This window comes from Sceloporus occidentalis, unplaced genomic scaffold, assembly GCF_023333645.1.
Source record: "Sceloporus occidentalis isolate IW3139 unplaced genomic scaffold, rSceOcc1.0.p SCAF_2, whole genome shotgun sequence".
NCBI classification, from domain to species: Eukaryota; Metazoa; Chordata; class Lepidosauria; order Squamata; family Phrynosomatidae; genus Sceloporus; species Sceloporus occidentalis.
This window is the reverse complement of record NW_028316982.1, coordinates 26,590,936-26,618,596: the sequence shown is the minus strand read 5'-3', so window position 1 is coordinate 26,618,596 and position 27,661 is coordinate 26,590,936. Positions and strand designations below refer to the sequence as shown.

Here is a 27,661-nt window from a genome sequence, read left to right as displayed (position 1 = left end):
TGGCTTTCAAAATTGATGATCTACTTTGAAATGGACAAACTTACCTGTTTAATCAGAGAAAAAGACTGGAATATGCGGGGGGGGGGGGGGGATTGGATACCATTAATAGAATTTGTAAAAGATGAAAGGAAAATAGATAAATTCATATGTTGAACAAATACAGGAAAAAATGAACAAGGATTACATTGTCGATACATATTCTTTGATAAAAAATTAATACAATTTATTAGTATACAAGAAAGTAAACGGCATGTAGAAATCTACACTATTATACAAATGTATTAATGATTAAGTTCAACGAAACAGCACAGACTAGTGAACCTTAACATCAGGAGGTTAAATATGTGTTGTGTTGTAGTTTGTTCGATGTATGTTTGTAAATTTATGTCAAGATATGTGAATATGTGTTTTCTTTTAAATTAATAAAATTTGTTATTTTAAAAAAAGACCCTAAATTCAAACTGTATATTGGGATGCCTACTTAAAGCATCATCCAAGAGCACTGAGGAGATCATATTTTCCTCCTTTTTCTGGAGGCCTCTTACTTAAATCAATACCTGGACTCTGCCCTCCAAACTGCCATTTCCCAAGTCTGGCCTGCCCCTCTTTTCTCTGACATGTGTGTTTGGATTAGGAAATACAGTATCCTTATTTTTTTAACCTTTTTCCTCCTTTAATTTTGTCCTCCTCTTAGCAACCTCTAAATTGCTCACACCAAACCCTCTGTCCTGCAAGTTTGCTCATTTCAGTTATTATTTCTCCACTGTGGAACAATTGTGCTCCATTAGGTACTCATCTGTATTTTGTATGTAATATTTGCCAGTTTTCTGAGAACTGCTCAGAGTAGATAACTACTGAGTTTGATAGGACAGTGATATGAACCAATGTAAGGCAGTTTATACCATAATGGGGCTCAGCTACCTTTCCCAAACTCTCTTCAAACTTCATAGAGAAAATGGTTTCCCATGATTTTTCAGAATGTATTTATTCAAAAGAAATTTTATTTTATGGAAAAAAGAAAAGACTTTTTATTGTATGGTCACATACCTTTTTCATCAGATTTATCTCTTACTGCTAAAGTATCATTGCTCAAAGATATGGCTTGAGCATTCAGTATATCTGTTCTCATTCCTGGAAACTTAGGAGAGGAAATTAAACGGCCTTCATATGAATATAAATAGATTCCCCCACCATCTACAAGAAGAAAATGCCTATAAACAAAGGAGGTGGAGAGAACAATTAACAATTTGCAGATAGTATCAATAATATAATAGTAAAAAATAAAAGTAATAATTTGTGAATACTACCTGATGTATTAATTTATTGATTTATTGATTTATTTAGATTTATATAAACATAACCATACAGTGGCATTTGCAATCTTAGGTGTTACCTTTTTTTCTACTCTGTCAAACTTATCTCTGCATTTGAAATCAAATATTATACCAAATAGATACTATTTTATTTATTCAAATGACTTGGTACAGATCCATTGTAATATCACCATACAGTTGCATGTATGTGTGTGTGCTGTGTGCCTTCAAGTAGTTTCTGACTTATGGTGACTCTAAGTCAAAACATATCATGGGGTTTTCTTGGCAAGATTTGTTCAGAGGAGATTTGCCTCCATCTGAGGCTGAGAGGGTGTGAATTGCCCAAAGTCAGTAGGTTTCCATGGCCAAATGGGGATTTGAACCCTCATTTGCAAGTCTAACACTCAAACCGTGACATCATGCTGGCTCTTCCAAACAGCTACATTGCTATATTTGGAAGATTTTCTTCAGCTGGCTAGAATAAAAGATGAATGTGATACTCAATTACCAATATGAACTGTTCAGCAATTTTGACACATAACAGCATCACAGTTTCAATGAAGACATAATGTTTCTAATTACTTAACTAAGCAATAAGTTGAGTGCTACAGATGTTCCCCCTCCAATCTCCTCCTGTCCCTTCTGAAAACAAAATCCTGCTGTTGATTCTAACTCTATAGCACGTATTAACAATGTTTAGAGACAGCAAATTGGGGAATCTAACTCTACATTAAGTAGAAACCTAGTTTCTCCTAAGTGAAGTTATTACTAGAGCTACCACTAAAGGTGTACAAAAAGTGAACATGTTTTGTGTTGCTTTCAAGGAAGGTGAATTTCAATGAAATTTAGTGGGACTTTCATTAGTTTATGTGAGATAGAGGGTTTCTAAAGGACTTTTCTTCTTCTTCTCTTTATATACTTGTGAATACATGTAAGAAGTGGAAAACTCTTGGTAGCCTCTCAACTATGCTGCCTGTTGGAGACTGGGCTGGGATGGAAATGATGCAACAGAGTCCTTTTTCAAAAGTTCAGCCCCAAAAATGCAGCTCAGCTGTAGTTTCAAAAATTAACCACCGTGGAAGGAATCTATTCAAGACAGGGATGGGAGGAGGCAGGAAATCCTGAGGCCAACTTCCCATCTTTTTAAAACCACAATTAAGCAATTAAGTTTTTAGACCAAAATCCTACTTCACACACTAACCTGGCAACAAACCCTGCTGAAACAAACATACCTGGAAATAGGCTGTAAATTATTAACTGTCCAGTCTCCGGTGTGGATGAGTCATGGCCAACATATAGAAACTAGACATACTAACAACACACTTTACCAAGACTGCCTGTTGCCACATTCAATACAAATCCACCTGTATAGAGATGTGCAGGCAAGTCAATTTGCCTGCTCTGTCCCTCTCCATCTTGGCTCTCTTGGCATACCTAGTAAATGTAGACCTGGCAGAAATAGGAAGTTCCAGTTTTGTCTCCTCCTTTGCAGCTAAGGTCCAAAACACACTGCAGAACTAATCCACTTTGAGACCGCTTTAACTGCTCTGGCTCAGTGCTAGGAAATCCTGGGAATTGTAGTTTATTGTGGCTCTGACAGAAAAAGTTCAATGTCTCCTGAAACTACAGCTCCCAGAATTCCCTAGCATGGAGCTAGGGAAGTTAAAGCAGCCTCAAATCGGATTATTTCTGCAGTGTGTTTCAGGCCTAAATTGTGGTAGAAGGCCTTGGACTCATCTTGCTTACATGATTTCTCAAAATATAAAATGAGTGAGATTGTTAAATCCTTTTAGAAGTTAAAACTTATATTCCTTCAGCAATGACACAAACTTTCTTACACAATTTGAACAAAAAATATTTTAATAAAAGAAATTGTTGTAAGTGTAATAAGCAAGTTACCTTTCTGCTTGCAAGATTAAACCTACAGTTCCTTCTTTGAGGTCAAAAATTAATGGTGTATTCCAGTTTTTAATTCTAAAAGAAAGGATAGGACAGTGCACATTAAAAAATTAATACAAATATATTTCGCATGTGCATTTTAGTTGATATAGGGCAGTTTTCTCAACTATTCTACTCTAGAATTATTTAAGACAAGATTTCAAAAGATGCAGAACATATATCCATATTTCTCTATTTAAAAGAAAGGTGATTATTTAATAGCTACTTAATGTTTTTCAACTTCCATGATAAAAGTTAGTTACAACTTCTATGATCCAGATGAATGTACATACACACCAGTTACATGCCACCAGATCTTTGGGATAATCTCTTCAAGAGAACTATATGACAAATTTTGTTTAAAGGTGATTTAGATTTAAAATATGGTTCAAGGATTTTGCACAAACAATAATAAAAGAGAAACACAGACCAAAAAAGTGCAGTTACCAGGAGACAGGATTTCTTAAGCAGTAACATATGACTTTACTGTGAAGTCCCACTCAGGGAAAAACAAATAAGGACAGTCAATTATATGTGTAGTTATGAAATTATTATGTCATTTTGTTTAGATTTATAGGATATATCCATTAAAAATACATTCTTCCAAAATGAAGCAATGAATCATTATGTATTAAAACCAACATTTTTGGAATTTATTAGTTAGCTATGTCTCATTAATTCAAAGTGCTTACGAGAATATGTAACACTGAAGAGATGTTGAAACTACTAAATGCCCATAGTTCAGAGTGGCCTTAATTACTCTGTCACGAAATTCCAGTAAATCCACAGCATCGTTAAGTACATTACGAACCTAATGGAAACAAAAGTTTACCATTTAATAAAACGTATAATTTAAAAACTAAAACCAGAAAAATTGTCTAATTTTTAGCTCTAACTGTACCAAAACTGTCAAGAATAGACATTTTTTTTAAAAGAGAGGATCAATCCAATATTTAAACCCATCAAATTCATATGAGAATTTCCTTTTTGTGATATACATCTTATTTTAATATTCCCAGACTCATTCATTTTTATACATGATAAGTGTATTATTCATTAAAAGCATTGCCCAGTCTCCACTGGTGCAATTTACTAGAGCAAATGGTGTTGTGCTCATAGATACCTAGTTTCACAAGGAATGCAACCTTTCCAATTCTGCAACCAACTCCAAAACCACTTGTGCCAACTGTTGGGCGGAACCAGTGTCACAAGTGTGCCCAGGGGCCTCAAGAACAAATGTTTGTAAAACCAATGGAATTCTGCTAGCACACTTTTCCTTCACTAATGTTATGTTGGATTTAGGCCAAAATGTTTAGCTTTACTGTCTGTACTATGAAGCTACAATACTAATGAAAAGTGTTTAAGTGAAAAACATTTTTAAGGAACAGAAAGGTATACAATGACTAAATACAATGTTACTATGTATCATCAAGTCATGCTGCTCAGCATTCAATTGCTACTTCAATTTGTGTTTGTGGCTATGTCATGGCCACGTCTAACAACGTCACCATTCTCATCTGTTCCAAGAATGCCCTAACATCATGCATGGGAGAGGAAATGTCTACCACACCCAACAATGTTGGAGGAGACTTCCATGTTGGAATGATGACCAAGTCAGAATCAGAACCAGAATCAGAGGACAAGAGAGCTGAGGGTGAAAGGACCCTAGTCTGAGGAAGAACCTTCACCTGAACAGACAAAGCTGAATTGTTGGGGTGGGATGATTCAACTGCTGAAAAAACATTCCTGGCAACGGGACCAAGAGTGCTTATGGCCCCAACGATTCTGCTTGCAAGCCTCATTCTGACAGTGGTAGGTATGAGGGAAATCATAATCCTGTGAATATTGACTATAGAAGGCTGGAGAGTGTCCATATAAGGAATACAAAGAGTCTGTGGAGCTTGACCTTGAACATCTCCACTCTTGATGGCCAAGGTGTTCATGAGAATGTTGACCATGGTACCAATAGCTTCAAGACCAATGACATCTCTCAGAGCACTAAGTACCTCACGTTTGAGAAAGAGTTGGAATTCTTAGAAACAGAGCAAGATCTGAACTAACAACAAAGCAGCCACTGGTAAGGAGGAGAGGGCAGAGGTGGAAGGAGTCTAGCAACAGGCATCTCCAAAGGTGGAGGCTGAATAGGAGGCAGTGAAACCAAAACTCTCATAATAGGGGAAGACTCCAGAACTTCACCCTCAAATATGTTCTCTGTCTGGGGTTGAGGCATAATCGAAACAACCTCTAGGAATGTTGTGGTCTCTGATTCTTGAAGAAGGGGATCCACCTGAGAAATAGAATCTGCTATCTCAAGTGTAGCAGGGGCTGATCAAGCAGGAGAGGATGGTCCATGGAAAGGAATGACCTCAGCAGCAACCTGAGATGAGGTCTTGGAGGCAGAAGACGGAGAATGGTGATGGTCACTTCTTCCTTTTGTGCTTGCATTGTCAAGCTACTGACTCCATTTCTATCTCTAGAGATTGGCCAGGAATAGTAAGGAGTGGACACAGCACCCAGTTGTTGGAGTTCCATCATGCTGTCTTCAACAGGATTGAGACTGACCTCATTAGCGAATGCCTGACAGTGAAATAAATGGAAGAGCCAGAAACTGAAACTGAGATTGAGGTGGTCATTGAAAAAGAAGCTGCCTCCACATAATGACCGATTTCTCAGGTCAAGAACACAGCAATTGGTCCTGTTCCTATAACTGGATCTTCAAATACAACTCTCTATTCCATCCAACCTGAGGCATTATTATTAATTATTATTAACCTTTATTTATAAAGCGCTGTAAATTTACACAGCGCTGTACATACAATCTTTTTAATTGGACGGTTCTCTGCCCTCAGGCTTACAATCTAAAAAGACATGACACAAAAGGAGAAGCGAGTGGTGGAGGGGAAGGGGATGAGGTCCAGCAGTTCCTCTCTACCTCCAAGGCCTGGACCAAGGCAGGCGGACCGGAGGGAGGGCTTGGCTTCATAATGGGCACAAGAGGCAACTTGTGGAAAAGAGATTCCACCTCAACATTAGGAAGAACTTCCTGACTGTAAGGGCTGTTCGACAGTGGAACACACTCCCTCGGAGTGTAGTGGAGTCTCCTTCCTTGGGGGTCTTTAAGCAGAGGCTAGATGGCCATCTGCTGGGGATGCTTTGATTGGGATTTCCTGCATGGCAGGGGGTTGGACTGGATGGCCCTTGCGGTCTCTTCCAACTCTATGATTCTATGATATGAAGTTTGCCAAGGCAGAGAAGATATCCCTTTCTGGGATCTTGGCGCTGCAGGTAATGCATTTTTTGAATGACACCAGAGGAAGAAATAGCTCAAAGGGTGGAGTGTGGCCTCAAACCCCACAATAGCTATTGAAGAACTGGATGTATTTCCAGGACCGAAAAGGTCAACGAACACTGACGAAATCAATGGTCAAATCAAAGAATGTGGTTCCTATCAACGCTGCTGCTGCAGCAGATGAAAGGGAATGTGGTTTCAACAGGAAACTCCTTATATAGAGGTGCTGCAGGTGGGCAGGACTACTACCTAAATGCTTATGTATTGGTCTAACAGGTTCTGAAATATGCACTGGGCAGGCTAACTCATTTGTGTGAATCACAGAAACCATGAAGAAGAAATTTAGATACTCTGAAACCTTGCCACTAAACCACACATTTGTCAGGATCTCACTTGTAAGCAACATCATATGAATGGATATAAAGCGCTTGTTGGACCTGGGCACCAAGGCAATTACCATTGACATCATGCAGATCCATGTAGGAAGCCACTGCTTTTGGGAAATTCAAGGAAACTATTTTCTAAATCTTTAGAGAAAAACTTCTCATGCCCCAGATAAATAATTTAATATAATAGTTTCCTAACTAGTACACCAGAGAGGCACCCACTTCCTCATTTAGTACACTAACTAGGGGTTTGTTGGAAATCCTCATAATAACCTAGCACTGGAAAGTGAAAACTGTAGAAGGGTAATCGTTTCCCCTGCTCGAAACAAGGAAATACAGATGAGAAGTAGCCATTACAACAGTTAAAGCAGTAAACTGGAGCAGGACCACTGGAGTATAATTAGTTCTGATAGCTCACTTTTCATTTACAGAACCAGAAAAAGAAAATCAACTAAAGTTATTATATAAGGTATAAAGGTCACAGTAATTGTGCATTTATGCTTACTTTCCAACTACATGTGGAAGCTGGCTAACACCTCTTTACTTTAGACAACTCCAGTATAAGAATCTAAATTAAACACAGGTCATTTGCATAGAATGCTAGTGTAGAATTTACTATATATCTTTCTCAAAAAGCTGCACAAGGCAAATATAATTAAAGCTTCAGTGATCACTAGACAGAGTTGTTCATTACGATTCAATGTCTGGGAATGAATGCAGAAATATGATTTTTACCTGCCAATTCGTCTTCTATATTCCCAGACACTGACTCATAACATCCCACCCACTGGACAGATGGGTAATATAGAATTTCTGTTGTTGCAAGTTTTCCCAATTATATATTCAGCATCAAAGAAAACTTCACTTCAGGCCAAAAGATATTTAGGTGCCTAATTATAGATTTGGGAGCCTAAAGCTGGGCACCCAGGACTGAAAAGCTTGGCCTGAATTTTAATACTGAACATGTAATTGGGAAAACTTGTAACAACAGAAATTGTATATTATCTCCTTGTCCTCTGGGTGGGATGTTATGAGTCAGTGTCTGGTCAGTGAAGACAGAACATTTAGCAGGTAAAAAAAAAATCATTTTTGCATTTGCTTTCAAAGCTCCACTTTTAATTCAGGGTATTTCAGAAAGAAACTACATTTAGCAATTTTCTACCTATATGGGGTCATGATTCACTTACAATAATGCACCCTTCTTTAAAGATGCAACAATAAATATGTTGTTGGAAAATATTTAACAGAGTCTAATATCAGGAGTCTTAAACATCTGTTATTAGCAATTTGGTCTTCAGTTCATAATGTTTTAAAAGTTGCAAGTTACTTAGTTAATTCAACTGAATCCAGTACTGAGCAATAAAAACAATGCATATGAGCTATTCTGCTTAGCTGAAAGCAAATATAACCTAGGGATTAAATCTTTTGATAAAACATTCCTCTAGAGTCAGTTATGCTTTTGGAGGGTACTGCTTGTCTAATTCAATGATTTTAAGATCAAAGAAAACAGACACAATTGTTAGCACTGCTCTTGGCAGAGAAACCTGCGCTATAGTAACAACTAACAATCCTGCAGCTGTTGTAATGGTAAACCACAGCTGTATACAAGGCAAGTTTTGTTGTTTTTTTAAGCCAACAGACACAAGCTATCTATGCATGCACTATTATGCTATTGCCTCTGCAGCTGTGCTTTTGTTGCCAGCTGCTGTAAAATAATTTCTAGCATAAACAAGGCTTCTGATTTTCAATTTCCAGCCACTGAAATAATTTGGGATGCTATTCACTTCCCATGTACTCTAGAGCAGTCTTCCTAGCATCTAAAATCATAGTGACTTGTGAATATTCATTCACTTTAGTTTATAAACATACTAATTCTGTTTATGCTTAATTCATGGGAAACATAATGAAAGTTTTTGTGGGTTTTTCAGGCTATGTGGCCATGTTTCTGGTGTTTCTCTAGCATCTGTGGCTGGCATCTTCAGAGAATGCTGGCATGGAAGTGAGTGGGATACACACACACACACTGTGTGACCCTGGGTTGGGAGGAGTGATTTCCACGTTAATCTGTGTATTGTTCTGTTGTTGAATGGTAAGGCCTCAGGGTGGGAGGATATGCAAAGAGGATTTGTGTCTGTTTAATTAGAGATCCATTGTTTGCTGGGAAAACCCCTGACGCTGGGTAGTTTTCATTTGTATTTGCTGGGTCTTGATTTTAGTGTTTTTCAGGACTGGTAGCCAAACTTTGCTAACTTTAAGGGTTTCTTCTTTCCTACTGAAATTGTCCAGGTGCTTATGGATTTTAATGGCTCCCCTGTGCATTCTGACCAGATGCTTGTTGGCATGGTCCAGAATTTCAGTGTTTTCAAACAGCATTTTATGCCCAGGATAGTATATAATGTGTTCTGTAACTGCTGATTTTTCTGGCTGACCCAGTCTGCAGTGTCTCTCGTGTTCCTTGATTCGTGTGTGAACACTGCGTTTGGTGGTCCCTATGTAGACTTGTCCAGACCTACATGGTATGCGGTAAACTCATGAGAAGGTCTCTCCTGTTCTTCGCTGACCACAGCATTTGTTGGATTTTCTTGGTCAGTTTGTAAACCATTTGGAGGTTGTGTTTCTTTACCAGTTTCCCTATTCTGTCTGTGACTCCTTTGATATATGGTAAACCTTCCCTTTAGGTGGTTGTTTGTCTTCACTCCTCTGGGTTTTTCTGAGTCTGGCAAATGAAAACCACCCATGATCAGGAGTTTTCCCAACAAACAATGGATCTCTAATTAAAGAGACATAAATCCTCTTTGCATATCTTCCCACCCGGAGGCCTTGCCATTCAACAATAGAAAAATATACAGATTAACATGGAAATCATTCTTCTCAACCCAGGGACACACTGTATATATGTATATATATACCCCCACTCACTTCCATGCCAACATTCTCTGAAGATGCCAGCCACAGATGCTGGCAAAACATCAGAAACAAACTCTTCTAGAACATGGCCACATAGCCCAAAAAAAACCACAAAAAAACTCGGGATGCCAGCCATGAAAACTTTCGATTTCACATAATGAAAGTTGTTCAACCTAGATGTTTATTGAATTAATTTCTCTGGGGAGATCGAATGGGCAAAAAAGTCAGATGCCACTCATTCATACAAAAAGTGGTATTAGAAGTCATTTCTGTCAAGATTTCAAGACTACCATTTTTTTAAGAAAAAGAAATATTCTACTGTTCACAAAATGTGAAACATCCAATACATACCTCCATGGTTCTTCTTTTAGTCAATGTTATTCCAAAGTTTTTCCACACCCACCGCTGCTCTACAACGTGAGCAAAAATCACATGTCCATTTCCACAAGCACCAGCCAATTGTGTGCCATCAGTAGACCAAGCAATATTAAATAGGCTGCCAGTGTTTGGTTTCTCTAGAGCATAGGACCACTGTAAAATGTTTTTAAAAACAAAATGTCATGTTTGTAATTTGTAATTGATATACAATTCTTATTACATATACAATAATTAAATGTGTGTCTGTGCTGAAATGCCAACTGTATCTTATCTAAGTTGTTTAAACTGCAGCTGAGATAAATCATTTGTGTATTTTGCTTACCATGCAACACAGTGACAATATTAGTATATATTCAATTATATTTTGAAGCAAAAGCATGAAGCAATTTTACTTGAAGTAAGACAATACCATTACAGAAAGGCAACTGTTTGCCTTTGTTGTAAGCTGAACTGAGTGACTTTAAAATAAAATAAAATAAAAATCTCCCTCATATTTATAGCATTTCAATTGTAATCTGATGTTAGCCAAAATATATTTGTAATTTTCAATTAAGGCACAACTATGTTTCTCCAAAGTCTACATTTCTAAATAATTGAGAATAGATATAACATTAAGCAGAAAATTGTTGCAACCACTTTTGATAGCTATGTGAAGATGGAAAAAACATAGGGGAAAGTGTTTTTGTGATTCCTCTGCATGTGCTGCCAGACAACTGGACATATACAAAATGGAACAGACAAAGTGTTTATTAAACCTATATGTGAACACTGCTCAGAGGAAGGAAGAGTTTGTCTTTGTTTTATTTTTTATATCAGTCCCTCTCCCCCAGTCAGAGGGGAACAGAGAAATAACAAATTGAGTAGCAAAAATAATATACTAGGACATTTTAAAGAAAGATATATTATGGGATGAATTTTCACTTTCCTCTGTTTTAAATTTTAGAAACTATGCTTGAAAGAGATATTTTAACTTCCTTAGAAGAGCACTGACAAGAGGGCCTCATGTTCCCCCCACTTGACCTAACCCCGTTACATAGGTGTGCCATGAGCAGAAAATGACAACAACCTTTTTGTTGATCCTGTCACTACCATACCACATCAATTTCCCTTTTGTTTGCTAAACTATGTTTTTATCATGCTGTACTTTGTAATCAGTAGTGGCTTAATGCTAGTATAATAAGGTTAGCCCATTCTACTGCAAACAACACAGTGTTTATTAGATGAGCATATCAACAACTGTAAAAATATACTTGTGGAACATTTACTATTAATGGAGACAAAGTTATTAGCAGTAGCATCACTGGGGGGGTTGCAGGGGCGCGGACCACACCGAGTGAGCCCCCAGAAGAGGGAGGTGACAGCCAGTCGGTCTCCAGCCCTCTCTGGCTTCTTCCCGGCACCTTCTGGGACTGTGTGGCTTCTCCCCAGACCTTTCCGGGGCCGTACAGTTTCTCCTTGGCCCTCTCCAGGACCACACACACCTTGCCCTCTCCATGGCACAGTGGCTGCTCCCTGGGACCGTGCGGGGGCATGTCTGGTTGTGCATGCATGCTCCTGCATGCCCTGGAAGTCCTGCCCCTGGAAGTCCCACCCCTCATAAGTGACTACATCAGGTGACACCAATCGTAGGAACGCCACTGGTTATTAATACAAAGGCATTAGTACAAAAATGTTCCCAGTACCAACTATTATATTACAGATAGTATAGAAGTAGTATAAAATACAAAACATGCTACTGTACTGTACGAAGAGAAATAATAGATATTACAGAAAAGTGATACCACCTAGCAGAACATCAGAATGATAAAGACACATAGTACTTATCCTACTGTTTAGATGACTGTTTAGAAGACAATCAGCTGAAAGACCAGGATTCTTATATATGTTTCATTGATTGAAACTAAAGGCAAGAGGTAATCAACTTATAGCTAAGAATCTCTCTCTAACTTTTGAAATGTGATATTCTACTGAATGTGAAGTGGTAGCAAAACAGCAAAAACCAGTCTGGTTTGAAGTAAGTACAATGAAGAGTGAGGAAGATTAGTGTTTCTGCTAAAATTAGCCAGAAACAGGGGATACAGCTTGAGTAGTGGTAAGAAACTGCATAATTTTCTCTCTAGGAACCAGCTGTCAACTAGAGAATTATTTTTCTCCAACGAGCTTTAACTCTGTATTTGTAATTAAAATAAATAGTTCACTATATCACTAGTTATGCTTCATCAAAAAGAGATTAAACCAGCAGTTTGTCTCTGGAACTCTACTCAGAACTGGAGAATATGAAATCTTCCTTCTTCATCCTCCTGCCTGTAGATGACAGATAGGATGATCGTTTGTCTTTTAGGGCTTTTGAAAATTACACTGATGCTACACACATTTAAAATGTCAGGTTGGTGAGCATCTTGGACCAAACGTGCTTGTGAAGTCTAAATAGTTCTGAATAAAGTTATAATTTCTCATGACTTTGAAACTCTTCATTTGGTACAAGTTAACATCCTGACATATACACTATTAAAAGGAACACTGATCTGCACTTCCGGGAAGATGGCGGGACGTTAAGCAGCCTAATTACTGTAGCTGGTAATAGTCAGCGGCAATTCGCGCTCAAGTAGCCACAGAGAAAACAAATCTTCACAAGAGAAGAAGGCTAAACCCCCCCCAGATAAAGGGGACCCGGACGGGCTCATCGAGGTCCTCCTAGAGGGTGGATTACGACCGATTAGAAAGATCAAGGTCGGTTCGGAGTCCCCCGGCGAGGATGAGAGCAACCGCGGGCATGAGCTGAGGTTTTCCAAGCAATCTTTGCTGCAGCTTACTCAGAAAGTTCCCTAACCCAAGAAGATCGGGGGGAGAAGAGAAATAAAAGAGAGGAAAAAGCCGTAACAGAAGGAAAGATCCTCTGAGAAAGCTCCTCATCGGAAGAGTGAAAGTAAGCAGAGAAAGAGGGAAATAAATAAATTGAGAGAGAAGGTGACGGAGGAAAAATATAAATATATAAGTATATATATATTAAGAAAAAGTAAGAAGATATAAAGGAGGAGAATAGAACCAAGGCTCCCTAGAAGGACTAAGTGAAGTTGGAGTGGGAGAGATAGTGGTCACAGCCTGGAGTGGAGCAGGAAGCAAACGAAGGGGAGAGACGGAGACAGAGGAGGGGAAAGAAGAATGGTGGAGCCAGAAGGGGAAAGCAGACGAAAGTAGGAGTAGTTGCTGGAGAAGGACCCGCTGGATCCAGTGAAGCCATTGTTGGAAAAGGGGCTGCCGAAACAGGAGGAGAACAGATGAGAGAGGAGCCACGGAGGAGGGAGCCGCCAGACCAGGAGGAGAAGCAGACGAGGAAAGGAGGCTGAAGCTGGAGAAGGGGCCGTTGGACCAGGAAGAGAAGCAGACAAAGGAGATTATAGTTGGAGAAGGGGCCGTCAGACCAGGAAGAGAAGCAAACAGAGAAAAGAGATTATAGTTGGAGAAGAGACTGCCGGACCAGGACGAGAAGCAGACGGAGAAAGGAGACTATAGTTGGAGAAGGGGCCGCCGGACCAGGATGAGAAGCAGACGAGGGAAAGCAGCCAACAATTGGGAAGGAGCCGCTGAACCGGGAAGAAAAGCAGACGAGAAAAGAGGGGTGGTTGGCGAAGGGTTTCTTGGACCAGGTGGAAAGGCAGGAGAACAAAGGAGGACTGTAGGAAGAGTCTAGGGAACAAAGAACTGAAGCGGTCGTGGGAAGAAGATAAGCTAACTCGCCGAAATAAGAGTAAAAAGAGAGAGGGAGGTGGGAAAAGAGGAGAGAGGAAACATACCTGGGCATTTTCAAGGTCGCGGAGGACATGGAATGAGGAGGAAATAGTGTAAAGGGAAGGGGAGAGAGTGTGGTAAAAAAGAGCAGAGGAAGGAAGAGGGAGGAAGATAGAGAAAAGAGTAGAGGATAAGCTACAGCGACCCATAGTGGTGGGAAAAATAAAAAGCAAGACACAAGATATATAACAGTGTTACATATAGAATAAGGGGACTAAAGTGTATTTGGATAAAATAAGGGAGAGAATTAATAAATATAATTTGATAAATTGTTAAAGAGCAGAGGAGAATAGATGGCGCATACACAGATTCTCATTCTAAAATTCTGGAAGCAATTCAAAGAATTGAGTCTAATATTAGACAAGAGATTAAGGATTCTAGAGATGAACTGAGGAAAGATTTTTTAAAAGATATAGAAGGTCTGAAGGAGTCAATGAAAGACATGATGAAAGATGTCAAGGAGTCGAAAAAAAGAATTACAGTTCTAGAGGAAAAGACAACAGTACTGGAAAAAGAAACTAATAATCTGATAAGAGAGCAGATACAAGAAAAGGAGATAAATAGACGAAGAGAAATAAAAGATAGGAAAAAATGTCTAAAAATCAGAGGATTGAAGGAAAAAACAGGAGAAGATTTGTATGAGGATTTAATTCCGGCACTAGCAGAGTTAATCGACTGTACTGCAGACTACATGGATGCGGAAGTGGACAAGATATTCCAGATAAACTCGGTGGCGGCACATAACCGGAACTTGCCAAGAGATGTAGTGATTTATTTTACACGCGAAAGAATAAAAGACAAAATCATTCAAGCAAACTACGAAAAGAAGCTAATGATAGACGGGAGGGAGATATTAATATTTAAAGACGTGCAGGCAGAAACTTTGAGAAAAAGAAGAGATTATACACCATTGACAAAAATGTTACAAGCTAGAAATGTGAGGTATAGATGGGAACCGGTGGAAGGAATATCATTTAGCTGGAAGCAAAAACAATACAGGATCGACACAGTGGAAAAAGCAAGAGAATTTTATAACAAATGGTTCCGAGACGGGAAAGAGAAAAAACAACAAGAAGAAAAATACAGAAACAACAAAGATGAACACACAAAGGAAGGAAAGGTAAATAGAGAGGAAGAAGAACAACAAGAAGAAGAAAATGCAGAAGAAATGAGAGGAGTGGCTGGAGAAGAAGAAACTGTACTAGGAGATGAACTGGATAGTGTCATTGTGGGAGAAGAAAAAGGAGAAGTAGGGGAAGAAGAAGGAATAGGGGATATATAATAAAAGAAACCTAATAGGAGCAAAGGTATAAAGGAAACAATTCAATTAAATACAAAACATGAAATTCTTGTCATGGAATGTAAAAGGAATGAATTCGGCCTATAAAAGGAAACAGATTTATCATATATTGGAAAAAGAAAAAAACGGATATAATTAGCATACAAGAAATGAGAATAAGAACGCAGGGGGGAAAAATTTGTTAGAAACCCCAAACTAGGTCAAACATTTATAAGCGCGGGAAAGAAGAAGAGTGGAGTAGCAAAAAAATAACAGGACAGCGACAGAAATAATAAATGATGAAGAAGGAAGATATGTAGGAATAGAATTAATAATTAATGGAGAAAAGACTTTAGTAGTAGGGGTATACAGACCAACTGAACAAAAAGGTAAAATCTACAAGAAATTGAAGAAAAAATTGGAGAATCTAAAATATAACAGTTATATTTTTATGGGGGATTGGAATGGGGTAATAGATCAAAAAATAGATAGATATTCAAGCAAAAAGATCAACAACAATCATAGAAAACTCCCCCCAAATTTTTTTGAATTTCAAAACTATTTTACATTAATCGACCCATGGAGACAAAAATATCAGAATATCAAAGACTTTACTTTCTTCTCAACACCACACAATTCGGCCTCCAGAATTTATATGTTTCTGATTTCGAAAGGATTAATGAAAGACACAAAAGAAGCACAAATAAAGATAAATAAAATTTCGGACCACAATCAGATAACATTGGAATTAAAACAGCCAAGAAAAGAATTTACTTGGAAATTAAATGAAAATATAATAAAAGATAAAAAGAATCAAAAACAATTGAAGCATGAAATAAACAGATATTTCGAAGAGAATAAAACACAAGATACAAAGACGAAAATAATTTGGGATGCATCAAAGGCGGTACTAAGAGGAATATTGATGAAAAAAGAATATGAAAAGAGAAAGAAAGAAAAGAGAGAAATTCAAGAGGTATCGCAGGAAATCCAGAAAAAAGAAAAAGAGATAATAGAAGAACCAAAAAATAATAATAAGAAAAATGAACTTAGTTTATTAAAAAAGAAATTAGAAATGAGTTTAACGGAAGATTTGAGCAAAAAGATGAAATATATTAATCAGTTTGAATTTGGAAATAAAGCGGGTAAATTCTTAGCATATAAAAAGGGAAAAAAGGAAAAGAATATAATATTAGAACTACAGGAAGATGGAAAGAGATATTCAGAGCAAAATAAATTGAAGAAAATCATACAAAACTACTTTAGTAAGTTATACAGAGAGTTTGGAAACAAAGAAACTAAGGAAGAGGAGATACAGGAATATTTGAGTAATATCAAAGAAATAGAATTAACAGAAGATTTAAAAGAATTACTAAATAAAGAGATAACAGAAGCGGAAATCAGAGAAACAATAAATAAAGCTAAAAATGGAAAGGCTCCAGGACCGGACGGTTTCTCAATAGGATATTACAAACTATTTACAGAGGAATTGATAAAACCACTAAAGAAGGTGTTTAATGAAATAATTAAAGATGGAATTCCCGAGACCTGGAGAGAAGCACATATAATATTAATTCCCAAAGAAGGAAAAGACACATCATTACTTCAAAATTACAGAACTATCTCCCTGCTAAACATGGATTATAAAATATTTGCAAGTATATTGGCAGAAAGAATTTAAAAAGTAATGGTAAATTGGATAAAAAAAGATCAATGAGGCTTTCTCCCAAAAAGACAAATAAAAGAAAACATAAGAATAGTGGTGGATCTGATAGAATATTATGACAAAAACCCAGGGAAAGAAGCAGCGATGCTACTCATGGATGCAGTGAAGGCATTCGATAATCTGAATTGCTTATTTATGAAAAATCTACTGGAAAAACTTAAATTAGGAGGGAACATATCGAAATGGATAAACGAAATATATAAAGAGCAAGAAGCAAAAATTATAGTCAACAACCAGAAAACAGAAACGTGTAAAATAACAAAAGGAACAAGGCAGGGCTGCCCATTATCTCCGGTTTTATTTATTATGTACTCAGAAGTGTTATGTAACAACATCAGAGAAAACACGGAGATAAGGGGCACGAGAATAAAAGGAGGCGATATTAAACTAAGAGCATACACTGATGACGTTGTACTAATAATAGAAGAACCAGTCAACACAACACCAAAAGTTCTGGAATTAATTCAAAAATTTGGCTCAAAGACGGGATTTAAAATAAATAAAGCGAAATCAGCCTTTCTAATATTCAATATGAATAAGAAGAAACAGGAGCTGCTTCATGAAATGACGGAAATACAAATACAAAAGAAAGTGAAGTACCTGGGAATTACCATAATAAACAAAAATATAGAATTATTTGCAAATAATTATAAACACATGTGGAAAGAGGTTAAGGAGAAGCTGAAAAAATGGGAGAACATGCAATTATCATTCATGGGGAAAATAGCATTAATAAAGATGAGCGTATTACCCAAAGTAATATTTTTACTCCAGAATTTACCTATTATAATTAATGAGGGGATATTCACGGAATGGAAAAAAGATATATCTAAATTTATCTGGGCGGGGAGGAAAAGTAGAATCAAGTGGAAATCACTAATTGAAGTTAAGGCAAGGAGAGGTTGGTCATTACCAGATTTTCAAATATACTTTCACGCTTGCTGTCTTGACTGGTTAAAAGATTGGATAATATTAAAAGAGGATAAATTACTGAATTTGGAAGGATTTAATTTACTATTCGGCTGGCATGACTATTTATGGGATAGCAAAGTAGAACAAAACAAACAATTTAAGGATCATATAATCAGACAAGTTTTATTGCAGATTTGGGAAAAATATAAAAGAAAAATAAAATACCCAATATGGACTTCCTCACACGAGGCCTTTGTTAAAAGAGATAAAATAGAGTTAGAAAACTGGCTGAGGTACAAGGACATTTTGAAGAGAGAGAAGGGGAAACTAAAGTTAAAAAGCCAAGAAGAAATGCTGAACGAAGGGATAAAAATTAATTGGTTCACATATTTTCAAATCAAAAGCCAATTTGAAAGAGATTGTAGAGAAAGAGGAATTATGGAAATCAATAATGAAATGGATGAAACACTATTTAACGAAAAAACGGACTCTATTTCAAGATTATATAATTTGCGTATCAAAATACAATTAGAAACAGAGGTGGTAAAAACAAATATGTTGGAATGGGCAAAAAATATAGGCCATAACATACCCCTTGAGAAATGGGAAAGAGAGTGGGGAAAAGATCTGAAATTCACAGTATGTACAAATATAAAAGAGAATTTTATGAAAATGTTATATAGATGGCACCTTTCACCTTCCAAATTGGCTAAAATATACAAAGGTAAAGAAAGTAAATGTTGGAAATGTGAGGAACAAAAGGGAACTTATTATCACATGTGGTGGACTTGCCCATTGATTCAAAAATTTTGGAAAGGGGTTCAAAAAACTATTCAAGAAGTTTATAAAAAAATGTTAAATTAACCCCGGAAACTTACTTACTAAACATGATTGAAGAAAAAGAGATAAGGAAACATTTCAAATCAATATTATATATGATCTCGACAGCTCATATTACAATTGCAAAGGGATGGAAAGGTGAAAGGGTACCAGAAATAGATGAATGGTTAATTAAAACCCTAGACATTATGGATATGGACAGATTAACAATGTATTTAAAGGGAGAAGAGATAGACTCAGAACAAAACTGGGTCCCTCTCCTAAGGTACTGTTCAGAAAGATGGAAATGAAGTGACCAGATTCGGAATAAGAGAGATAAACTAAGATATTTGAGGGAAAATTCTAGAAGGATGTAATAAAGAACAAAACAGATCATTAAGTAATATATGTATACTTAAAGCGAAACAGACTAATGATGCTATCTGTAAAACAAACAAATGCACTTTCTCTAAGAGCAGCGAAAGCGGCAATCAAAAACAGTGAGAAGAGGATGCAATCGATAGATATGACTTGAGGAAAATAGAAGAATAGCTAAAGAATATGGACTGCTCATCAATTAATATCCAGAAGTAGAAAATCTAAACAGGGAACAGGAGGGGGGGTAATAGAGGGATGTAAATATGTACGAGATGCTACGACTGTAAATACAGTCCGTCCTCGCCTTACGCGGGGGATCCGTTCCGGATCCCGCCGCGTAAGGTGAATTCCGCCTATGTTCGAGCCCCATTGGAAACAATGGGGCTCGTGCACGGCGGCGCAGGAGTACGCGGGGCGCAACGGGCATGCGCGCCCATTCAATTGAATGGGACGTGCCGCCCCGCGTGCGCCCTGCGGCTTGAGTGCATATGCTCAAGGCTGCGTATGGCGCGGGCGCGCTGTACTCTGTGTTATTTTAAATATTTCAATAAAATCTTTTTTTTAAAAAGGAACACTGATCTGTCAGTAAAACAATACAGATTTAAAGCTGACTATGAGGAAAAACAGACGGCCCCAAAGGAGCGGCTTACTGCCGCAACACTGAACACCAGATCAGGGCTGCAGCAACTGCACACTGCAGCCCCAATCTGGCATTTTTCTGGCCCCAAAAGAAGTGCCAAAATGCAGCTCCTTTGGGAGCAAAAAAGGGTGCCTTTGCCGCCACTGTGTCACTTTTTGGCACTCCTTTTGGCATGCAGCATCTGAAAACTGAGCCAAAGGAGCGCCATAACACTGCCTGCTGTGTGGTCAGGTGGGCAGCATGATGGCAGCTTGGGGGTGGAGTAGGGGCATGTGGCATGCGGCCCCCACTCCAGCCTGATGCTGGCCCTTTTGACCAGTCTGTTTAGCCTCTATATCTGCATTATTATATAAGATAAATTCAGTTAGTTAAATGACACAGTTTCCACAGATGGGAAAGCCTATCTGGTTAGTTATGCGAAAAACAGGTTTACGTGATATTGATGGGAAAATCTGATTATGGTACTATAGTGTTGAAGTATTTTTATGTATCACATTATTCTGATTTGGAACGTACTAATCAGTTTTTGTAGCACAGAACCAATCAATAAGGAAAAATTAGGAAAGTCTTAACATTCCTTTTAAATAATTATCTAAAGTTTGAATATCAGTGCATAAAAATAATATTGTAGGCCAACAAACCATTAAGTTGTCCTACCCATGAATTTGATGTAAACAGACATGTTTCTAGACCCTAAATGTAAGCAAATGAATAACTCTTTGAAATAAGTTAGTTTCACAAGCTCTGTTTCACCTAAAGGATAAAGAAGTAAGAAAAATATAGTGCAATGTGGCCTGGATCTATAGATTTCCAAATACATCTGCATATTTATGACAGCCGTTGTCTTATCTATAAATACAGATGGTGATAAACTAGATTCTATTGGTAAGTCCACAGTTAGTGTTCACTTAATGATAATCACTTAATCAAAGGTGGGCAACTCTGGAAGGCTAGGGGGCTGCATTAAGCACTGGCCTTGGAGGACCACATTACTTTTGGAAGAAAATCATATTTTTAACCTCAAGTGGCCTAAGAGCATGGGATGCTATTTTACCCATGTTTTAGGGGCCCCAGAGGAATTGAGAAAAAGTAACTTACAGTTCACTTGCTGTTTCAAAAGAAAACCTTCTCCTTGACCTAAATTGACTTGGGGGTGGTGGTGGCTAGAATGTTATCTATGTCCTCTAGAATAGCATTCTGAGACAATGGGAATTTTTCTAATTACCTGGGGAGCCCCGGGGGGGGGGGGGTCATATGCAGCTCAAAGGCTGCATCTTGCCCACCCCGGACTTAAATAATAATATAGATGAAGAATTCTACCCCTATCCCTGATGTGTTAATGTCTCTCTAGAAGGACTATTAGCAGTTAAGTTTGCAAGTTATTTCTCCCCATGTCCCCTTGCTTGGGCCTACTCTCCTAGGTCTTCCAGATACTGCTTACCCCACTACCACCACATGTGTTCAACTGAGCTTCTTCTAGAATACAGCATTTTCTATCATCACAACCACAATAATAACTAAGCATTCACCAATGTGTGACATTTTGGACCATCACTTCATTGTCTAATGCACTCTTTTCTATTCTTATTGAGTTATACCCTCAAAAGTAGAATCGGTTTCAGAGAGGTCCAGTACTGGGTGATTTTAGCAGCTATGCAGGCACTGATCAATCAGGACTCTTGGAAGTCTCAAAGTAGCCCTCCAGGTGTTGTTGAATGGCAGCTCACCACAGGTTATGCTAGACAGGGCAATGACATCTAGAAGATCACAGGATTTGGGACCCCAGGGCTGCACTTCTAGTTTAAGGGGTGGAGAGGATGTGGACCATGGGCTGCATATGGCCCACAGATGCTTTTATTGAGGCCAAGGACCCCCACCATGCCAAATTATTTTTAGGGGAAAGGAACATTGTTTAACTCTAGATACTTTTCTCTATCTTCTAGAGACTCTGAGGGAAATTTTGCTATGGCTCCTCCTCCTTCCCATACTGTTTGGATCTTAGGGAACCTTTTTCCAAAACCACAAATGAAGTTTGATTTACCTCCTGATTTTAAAAAGACCTATCCCTAATTTTAAAAAGTCTAGTCCACCCTGGGGGCACCAAAAACCTGAAACTGTCCCTCATATGCTGAGAGGCTACAAAAGGACAATCTAAATTTTAAAAGTTGTTGTTATTGTTGTTGTTTTAAAAATCAACAGTTGTGGTGCAGCACTCCAAGGAATGCATAACTCCCCAGACTGTACATTGATTCCACCTCTTCCTCAACGGCTGGTTTAGTAAGGTGAGATTGCAGGGAGGGCACACTTGAGAATAAGAATTCAGCCTGTCCTTGAATAATCTGGAAGTGTTGCTGGACTTGGCTTTACATCTGAATACTCGGGAAGTTACTCTGCTCAGGAGTGTCCCCATTCAGCTTGGGCTGGTGCACCAACTTGCTTCTAAACAAGGTCAAATCTAAGCAGCATGGGACATTTATAAGTAGTATTTTGATTACTGTTATGTGGTGCATGTGGGTTCCCTTTGAAATCTTTTGAAAAATTGCTGTAGGTCCAGAATGCAGCATGAAGAATGCTGGCAGGCATTCATTTACAGGATGACGCCACACCTATTTTGCAAAAGGTGCACTAGTTACCAATTTGTTTCTAGGTGCTGATAATGGGTATTAGAGCTCCAAATGGCTTAGGTGCCAGGATACCTTAGCAACCATCCTTTTTCATACCATCCTGCCTGTGTCCTATGATGTAATAAAGAGGTCCTGTTCTTTACCTAACTATGGTGGAGACATGGGAGTTTATCACACGGGACGGGAGGAATTTCTCTTAATTTCAAATGAAAAGAAAGTGGGGCCAGTAAGCATTCACGTGAATTTGCTAGTTCAGCAAATTTATGTGAATTCAAATTGCATTCGAACTGACTTCCCATTGCCCGAAAATAGCTTGCCATTGCCTGAAATTGCATGTGGTAGTCTATCCTGACATAATGTTAAACTCCATGATTGCGTTCGGATTGTCAATGGATTATACTTCCAATTTCCCTTGTCTGGTAACGTCCATGGTTAATACAGGTAAGAACAATTATTATTATTATTAACCTTTATTTATGTAGCGCTGTAAATTTACACAGCTCTGTACATACAATCTTTTTAGTTAGACGGTTCCCTGCCCTCGGGCTTACAATCTAAAAAGACATGACACAGAAGGAGAAGGGAGTGGTGGAGGGAAAGGGTAAGAGGTCCAGCAGTTCCTCTCTACCTCCAAGGCCTGGACCAAGGCAGATGGACTGGAGGGAGGGCTTGGCTTCATAATGGATGGTTAATCTTCTTCCAGGGAAAATACATACTCTCAAGTAGGATAATGCATATACAGTACATAGCAATACAGGAAATGGTTTGATAAACAGGCACCAAAAGAACATCAAATAGTAAGCGACAATTATGCAATGCCTGGGAAGGCTTCTCTGAACAGGATGGTTTTCAACTCCGTTTTGAAGCTGGTTAAAGAAGTGATGGCTCTTGCTTGTGGGGGAAGAAGGTTCCAGGAGTGAGGGGCAGCAAGTGAAAAGGGGCGAATCCGGGATGGGGCAGAGGAAATCCTGGGCTGAGACAGCAGACCTTGACTACCAGAACGGAGGGCCCGAGTAGGAAGGTGAGGAGAAAGAAGGTCTGATAAGTAAGGAGGGGCCAGTCCATGGAGGGCTTTAAATGTCGACAGCAGGAGCTTATACTGAATGCGGAAAGGGAGGGGGAGCCAGTGAAGGGATGCCAACACAGGAGAGATGTGGTCAGAGTGGTGGGTGGAAGTGATAATGCGTGCAGCTGAATGCTAGACAGAGATTAAAGGACGGAGGTGAGAAAGAGGAAGCCCAGCCAGGAGGACGTTACAGTAATCAAGTCGTGAGATCACCAGGGCATGGACCAGGATCTTGGCAGTAGAGGAGGAGAGATATGGTCGGATTTTGGCAATATTGTGCAAAAAGAATCTACAAGCCTTGGCTGTGGTCTGGATCTGAGGGATACACGACAGAGAAGAATCAAAGATAAAACCAAGACTGCGCGCTTGCTGGACTGGTTGAATAGAAATGTTGTCCACAGAGACAGAAAAGGAGTGTTGAAGGGTGGGCTTAGGAGGAAAGACAAGAAGCTCCGTCTTGGACATGTTGAGCTTCAAACGCCGATGGCGCATCCACTGCGAGACAGCTGTGAGGCAAGACGAAACTTGCTGTTCAAGCCTTGGAGAAAGGTCAGGGGCGGAAAGATACAACTGGGTGTCATCGGCAAACAGATGGTAGGAAAAACCAAAAGAGCTAATGAGTTTTCCTAAGGACAGTGTGTAGAGAGAAAACAGAAGGGGACCCAGAACAGAGCCCTGGGGAACTCCAACAGATAAGGGAACAGGAGATGAAGTCTGACCACCTGCAACTACTACAAAAGATCTGCCAGACAAGTAAGATCTAAACCAGTCGAGAACAGAGTCTGAGAACCCAAGATCAGAGAGGATATCAACTAGAAGACAGTGATCAACGGTGTCAAAGGCTGCAGACAAATCGAGAAGGATGAGAACAGAGTAAAGGCCATTAGCCTTGGCCTGTAAAAGGTCATTCAAGATCTTAGTGAGAGCCGTCTCTGTAGAATGCCTTGGGCGGAAACCAGACTGAAAGGGATCGAGGATGGAGTTGGCTTCAAGAAACTCAAGACAGTGCGAATAAACAACCCGTTCCAAAACCTTAGAAAGAAAGGGAAGAAGAGAACAAGTGAAAGCGTCTTCCTGGCAGCCACACCAAAACTGTGTGTGTCCTTTTCTTCAGAGATAGGTTGTCACATTCTGTGACTACATATTGCCTATGATGAACTTGTTCAGATAGGCACTGTTTAAAGAATTTTATGAACTACTTTATTTGTACTATTTATCTGATTTATTATACACTACTATTTTGCTATGATACCGTACTTTATTATATTCATTGTTGGTTTTAGCTGTGGTTAGCTTCCCTGATGATGTAAGTTTGTCTATTTATAAAATAAAATAAAAATAAAATCTAAAACAAATAATTTTCTCACTTGTATGTATATCATCACAAAACCAGTCTGTACATTTGCTTATGTGCTGAGTCATCTAGTGCAAAGTTTCCATGTTTCTTATGAAGCTGTATTCAAAGCTTACTAAGAGTGAACAAATGAACTAAAAATGATTAAATACTGAAATCATTACTGACCTTTCTATTTATTTAATAATGCTCTGCTCAGGAATGAACATTTGTTCCAAAAAATCTCTCATTCATTCTTAATCTTGGAACATGAGGCAATGACTTGGCTCTTAATGGGTGTAACATTTCAAAAGTCAAACCAAGTGCATAGTCTTTCTTAAAATATTTGTATAAAAATCTCATATAATAACTTGTACTACATCAAAATTAGTTGCTCTGGAACTATATTACTACAGAAAAACTCCTTTGGAATTCTGGTTGAATTATGCTGATGTATTTCATGAAAATATAGTTTTTTGAAATCCCTGATTTTCTAAGTATTTTTTAAAATTTGGCAACTTCTCCCTTGAAAAACACTGCATACACTATCAAGAAATGCAGTAAAATCCCAGAACAGTATTAAACAAAACAAATATGCTAGGTTTTCTACAGTTACTGAATGGAAGTTTAATCTTCATTGTAGTTACACATTTATTCCTTGTGCAGCAGCTACTGGAGATGGAGTGAGGTTTCATACTTGAGCCAGGGGATCATGCTTAGCCAATTCATAAGCCACTTTTAATCCACTATTAATCTACTGTACTTCAAGAAGTGCTGTGAAGAGATAGGCGGTCCTTTCTTCCCTGAAGAGTAACATACAAAAAATATCTGAGACTTACAGAACACCATAGTTCTGTCCACATAAAAAACTACGGTCTTTTGATGTCAAGACAATGAAGACTCCATTCCAAATCTGAGGTAGGGTTCTGCAACAACAAAGGGAACACAGTGTTCTGACTGATGTGGAAAGCTGTCATTATTTTCAGTAAAAGGAAAATGTCTGATCTAAGATTCTTGAAACTTCTCAGAAACCTTTTAACCAATGATTTCTGGAAGCAGGAGTGGTCACGGATTATCTGCAAATTCTCCAAGATTGCCACCAAATAACACCTCAAGAGAGGGAAAGACTTCTGCCAATGAGAGAAGAAACTTCAGCACATGATCGATCTGTGACTTAACCAGAAAGATGCCCTTGAGGAGACAGGAACTTTTTCTATATGTATACATATGAGTGCTGGGTGGAAAACCTATGTGCTGCAGCAATTATCAGATGAATGGGATCAGAGAGAAAGGCTGGAAAACATCCTCCAGGCAGTTAGCCTAAGAGTTTCTAGGTCTGCATATCTCACCTGTCTGTTGTGGATTGTGAAGAGGTCTGGATGATGGTGGTTGCAGGAGTAAGCAAACTATGACTGCCTGAGCCACCACACTATGATCAGGATGCATTTCACCTTGTTCCTCTGGATCTTGGCTATACATGGCAAGGCCTCTCCAATGAAACAGGAAGGCATTGTCACATGAGATCTTCCCCCAGCGAGCCCTGAGGCAAATAGTCCAGCACTGCTTGTTCTTGGCCGAGGCAAAAAGATACACTTCTGAAGTGCCTCACGTTTAGAGGATCTTTCGCAGTGTGGCTGGATGCAGTTCCACTTGTAGCACAAGGCCACAGACCAGCTCAGGGCATCTGCAAGGACATTCTCATCTCCTTGAAGATGGAAATGCCTCTACTGATGCCCCATTGCCAAAGATGGAGTGTGAGCTGCAGCAGGACGCTGGACTTTGTGCTACCTTGCTTGTTCAGGTAATACTAAACTATAGTGTTGTCTGAACAGAAGTCTTGAAGGACCAAAAGTGAACCATTCTTCTCTACAACAATCCTGAAGGACCAAAAAGTCTTTTCCACAGCCAACATTTAAAAGGCACTAATGTGAAAAGTCATAGAATCATAGAATTGTAGAATTGGAAGAGACCACAAGGGCCATCCAGTCCAACCCCCCTGACATGCAGGAACTTTCCATCAAAGCATTCCCTGTGACAGATTGCCATCCAGCCTCTGTTTAAAGACCTCCAAGGAAGGAGACTCCACAATACTCCGTGTTCTCTTCTTGAGCCCAAAGTTCTCTGATGGAAAAACTGTCTATGTGAGCACCCATCCTTCCATGGACACGTCTATGGCGACAACCACTGTCAGTTGTGGTGAAAGAAAGGGCATATCCATTTCCCCATTCTGAGAACTGATCCACCACTCTAAGAACCAATGAACCATCTCTTGCACAAACCTTGCTATTGTGCCCTTAGCAATGACTGATACCTGTTGTCAAGTAACTATAACAAAGATAAGGACACAACTAATACAGTGGTTCTCAGTTGGGCATGATTCCTCCAGGGGGCACAATAATTGTTTAAAGGAGGATGTGAGACCTGGAGACCCTGAGCTCTCCTCCTCTACTTCCCAAACTTTGTGTGTCCGGGAGGGAAAAAGAAAGGTGTGGAGGGTGCTCAGAGCAGCCTCTGCATCTGCCTGCACCTGAAAAAGAAGAAAAGCTGGGAAGCTTGCTGGATCCTGGCCTCCAGCCAGGAGATGCAACCCAAGCCATCACTGCTTCTACTTCCTGCTTCAGTGCCATTGTCCCCAATGGTAGTGTGGCTGCGTGCACGCACCACCATTGAGGACAAAACAGCCTTGCAGTCTGCGGATGCTCAAATTGTATGTACACTTGTTCTCTCTCACCACATCACACAGTTTCTCTTGCTCTTTTTCTTTCACATGCTCACTCTCACAGGGGTTCATTCACACTAATTCTCTGACATGCTGACCCATTTCTCTGAAACCAGTTTCTTTCAGTCTCAAAAGGTGCTAACACAGGATTCCTTTATCTCTTTA

The 27,661-nt window shown here is 39.0% G+C and overlaps 1 protein-coding gene across 7 annotated transcripts in view; it reads right to left on the bottom strand.

The window, feature by feature from the left end:
* The window catches only part of LOC149318065 (intraflagellar transport protein 80 homolog), a 122,937-nt gene that overhangs the window by 40,850 nt on the left and 54,426 nt on the right, over positions 1–27,661 (bottom strand). For all 7 annotated transcript variants that reach the window (XR_016279970.1, XM_089508946.1, XM_089508949.1 and 4 more), the window contains 4 exons: positions 10,185–10,364; positions 3,944–4,062; positions 3,213–3,287; positions 1,048–1,211 (listed from right to left, as the gene is read on the bottom strand). Coding sequence is in view for 6 of the 7 variants with exons in the window: in XM_089508946.1 (XP_089365072.1) it covers positions 1,048–1,211; positions 3,213–3,287; positions 3,944–4,062; positions 10,185–10,364 (538 nt within the window). In the remaining variant the exon portion in view is untranslated. The remainder of the gene's footprint in view (positions 1–1,047; positions 1,212–3,212; positions 3,288–3,943; positions 4,063–10,184; positions 10,365–27,661) is intronic.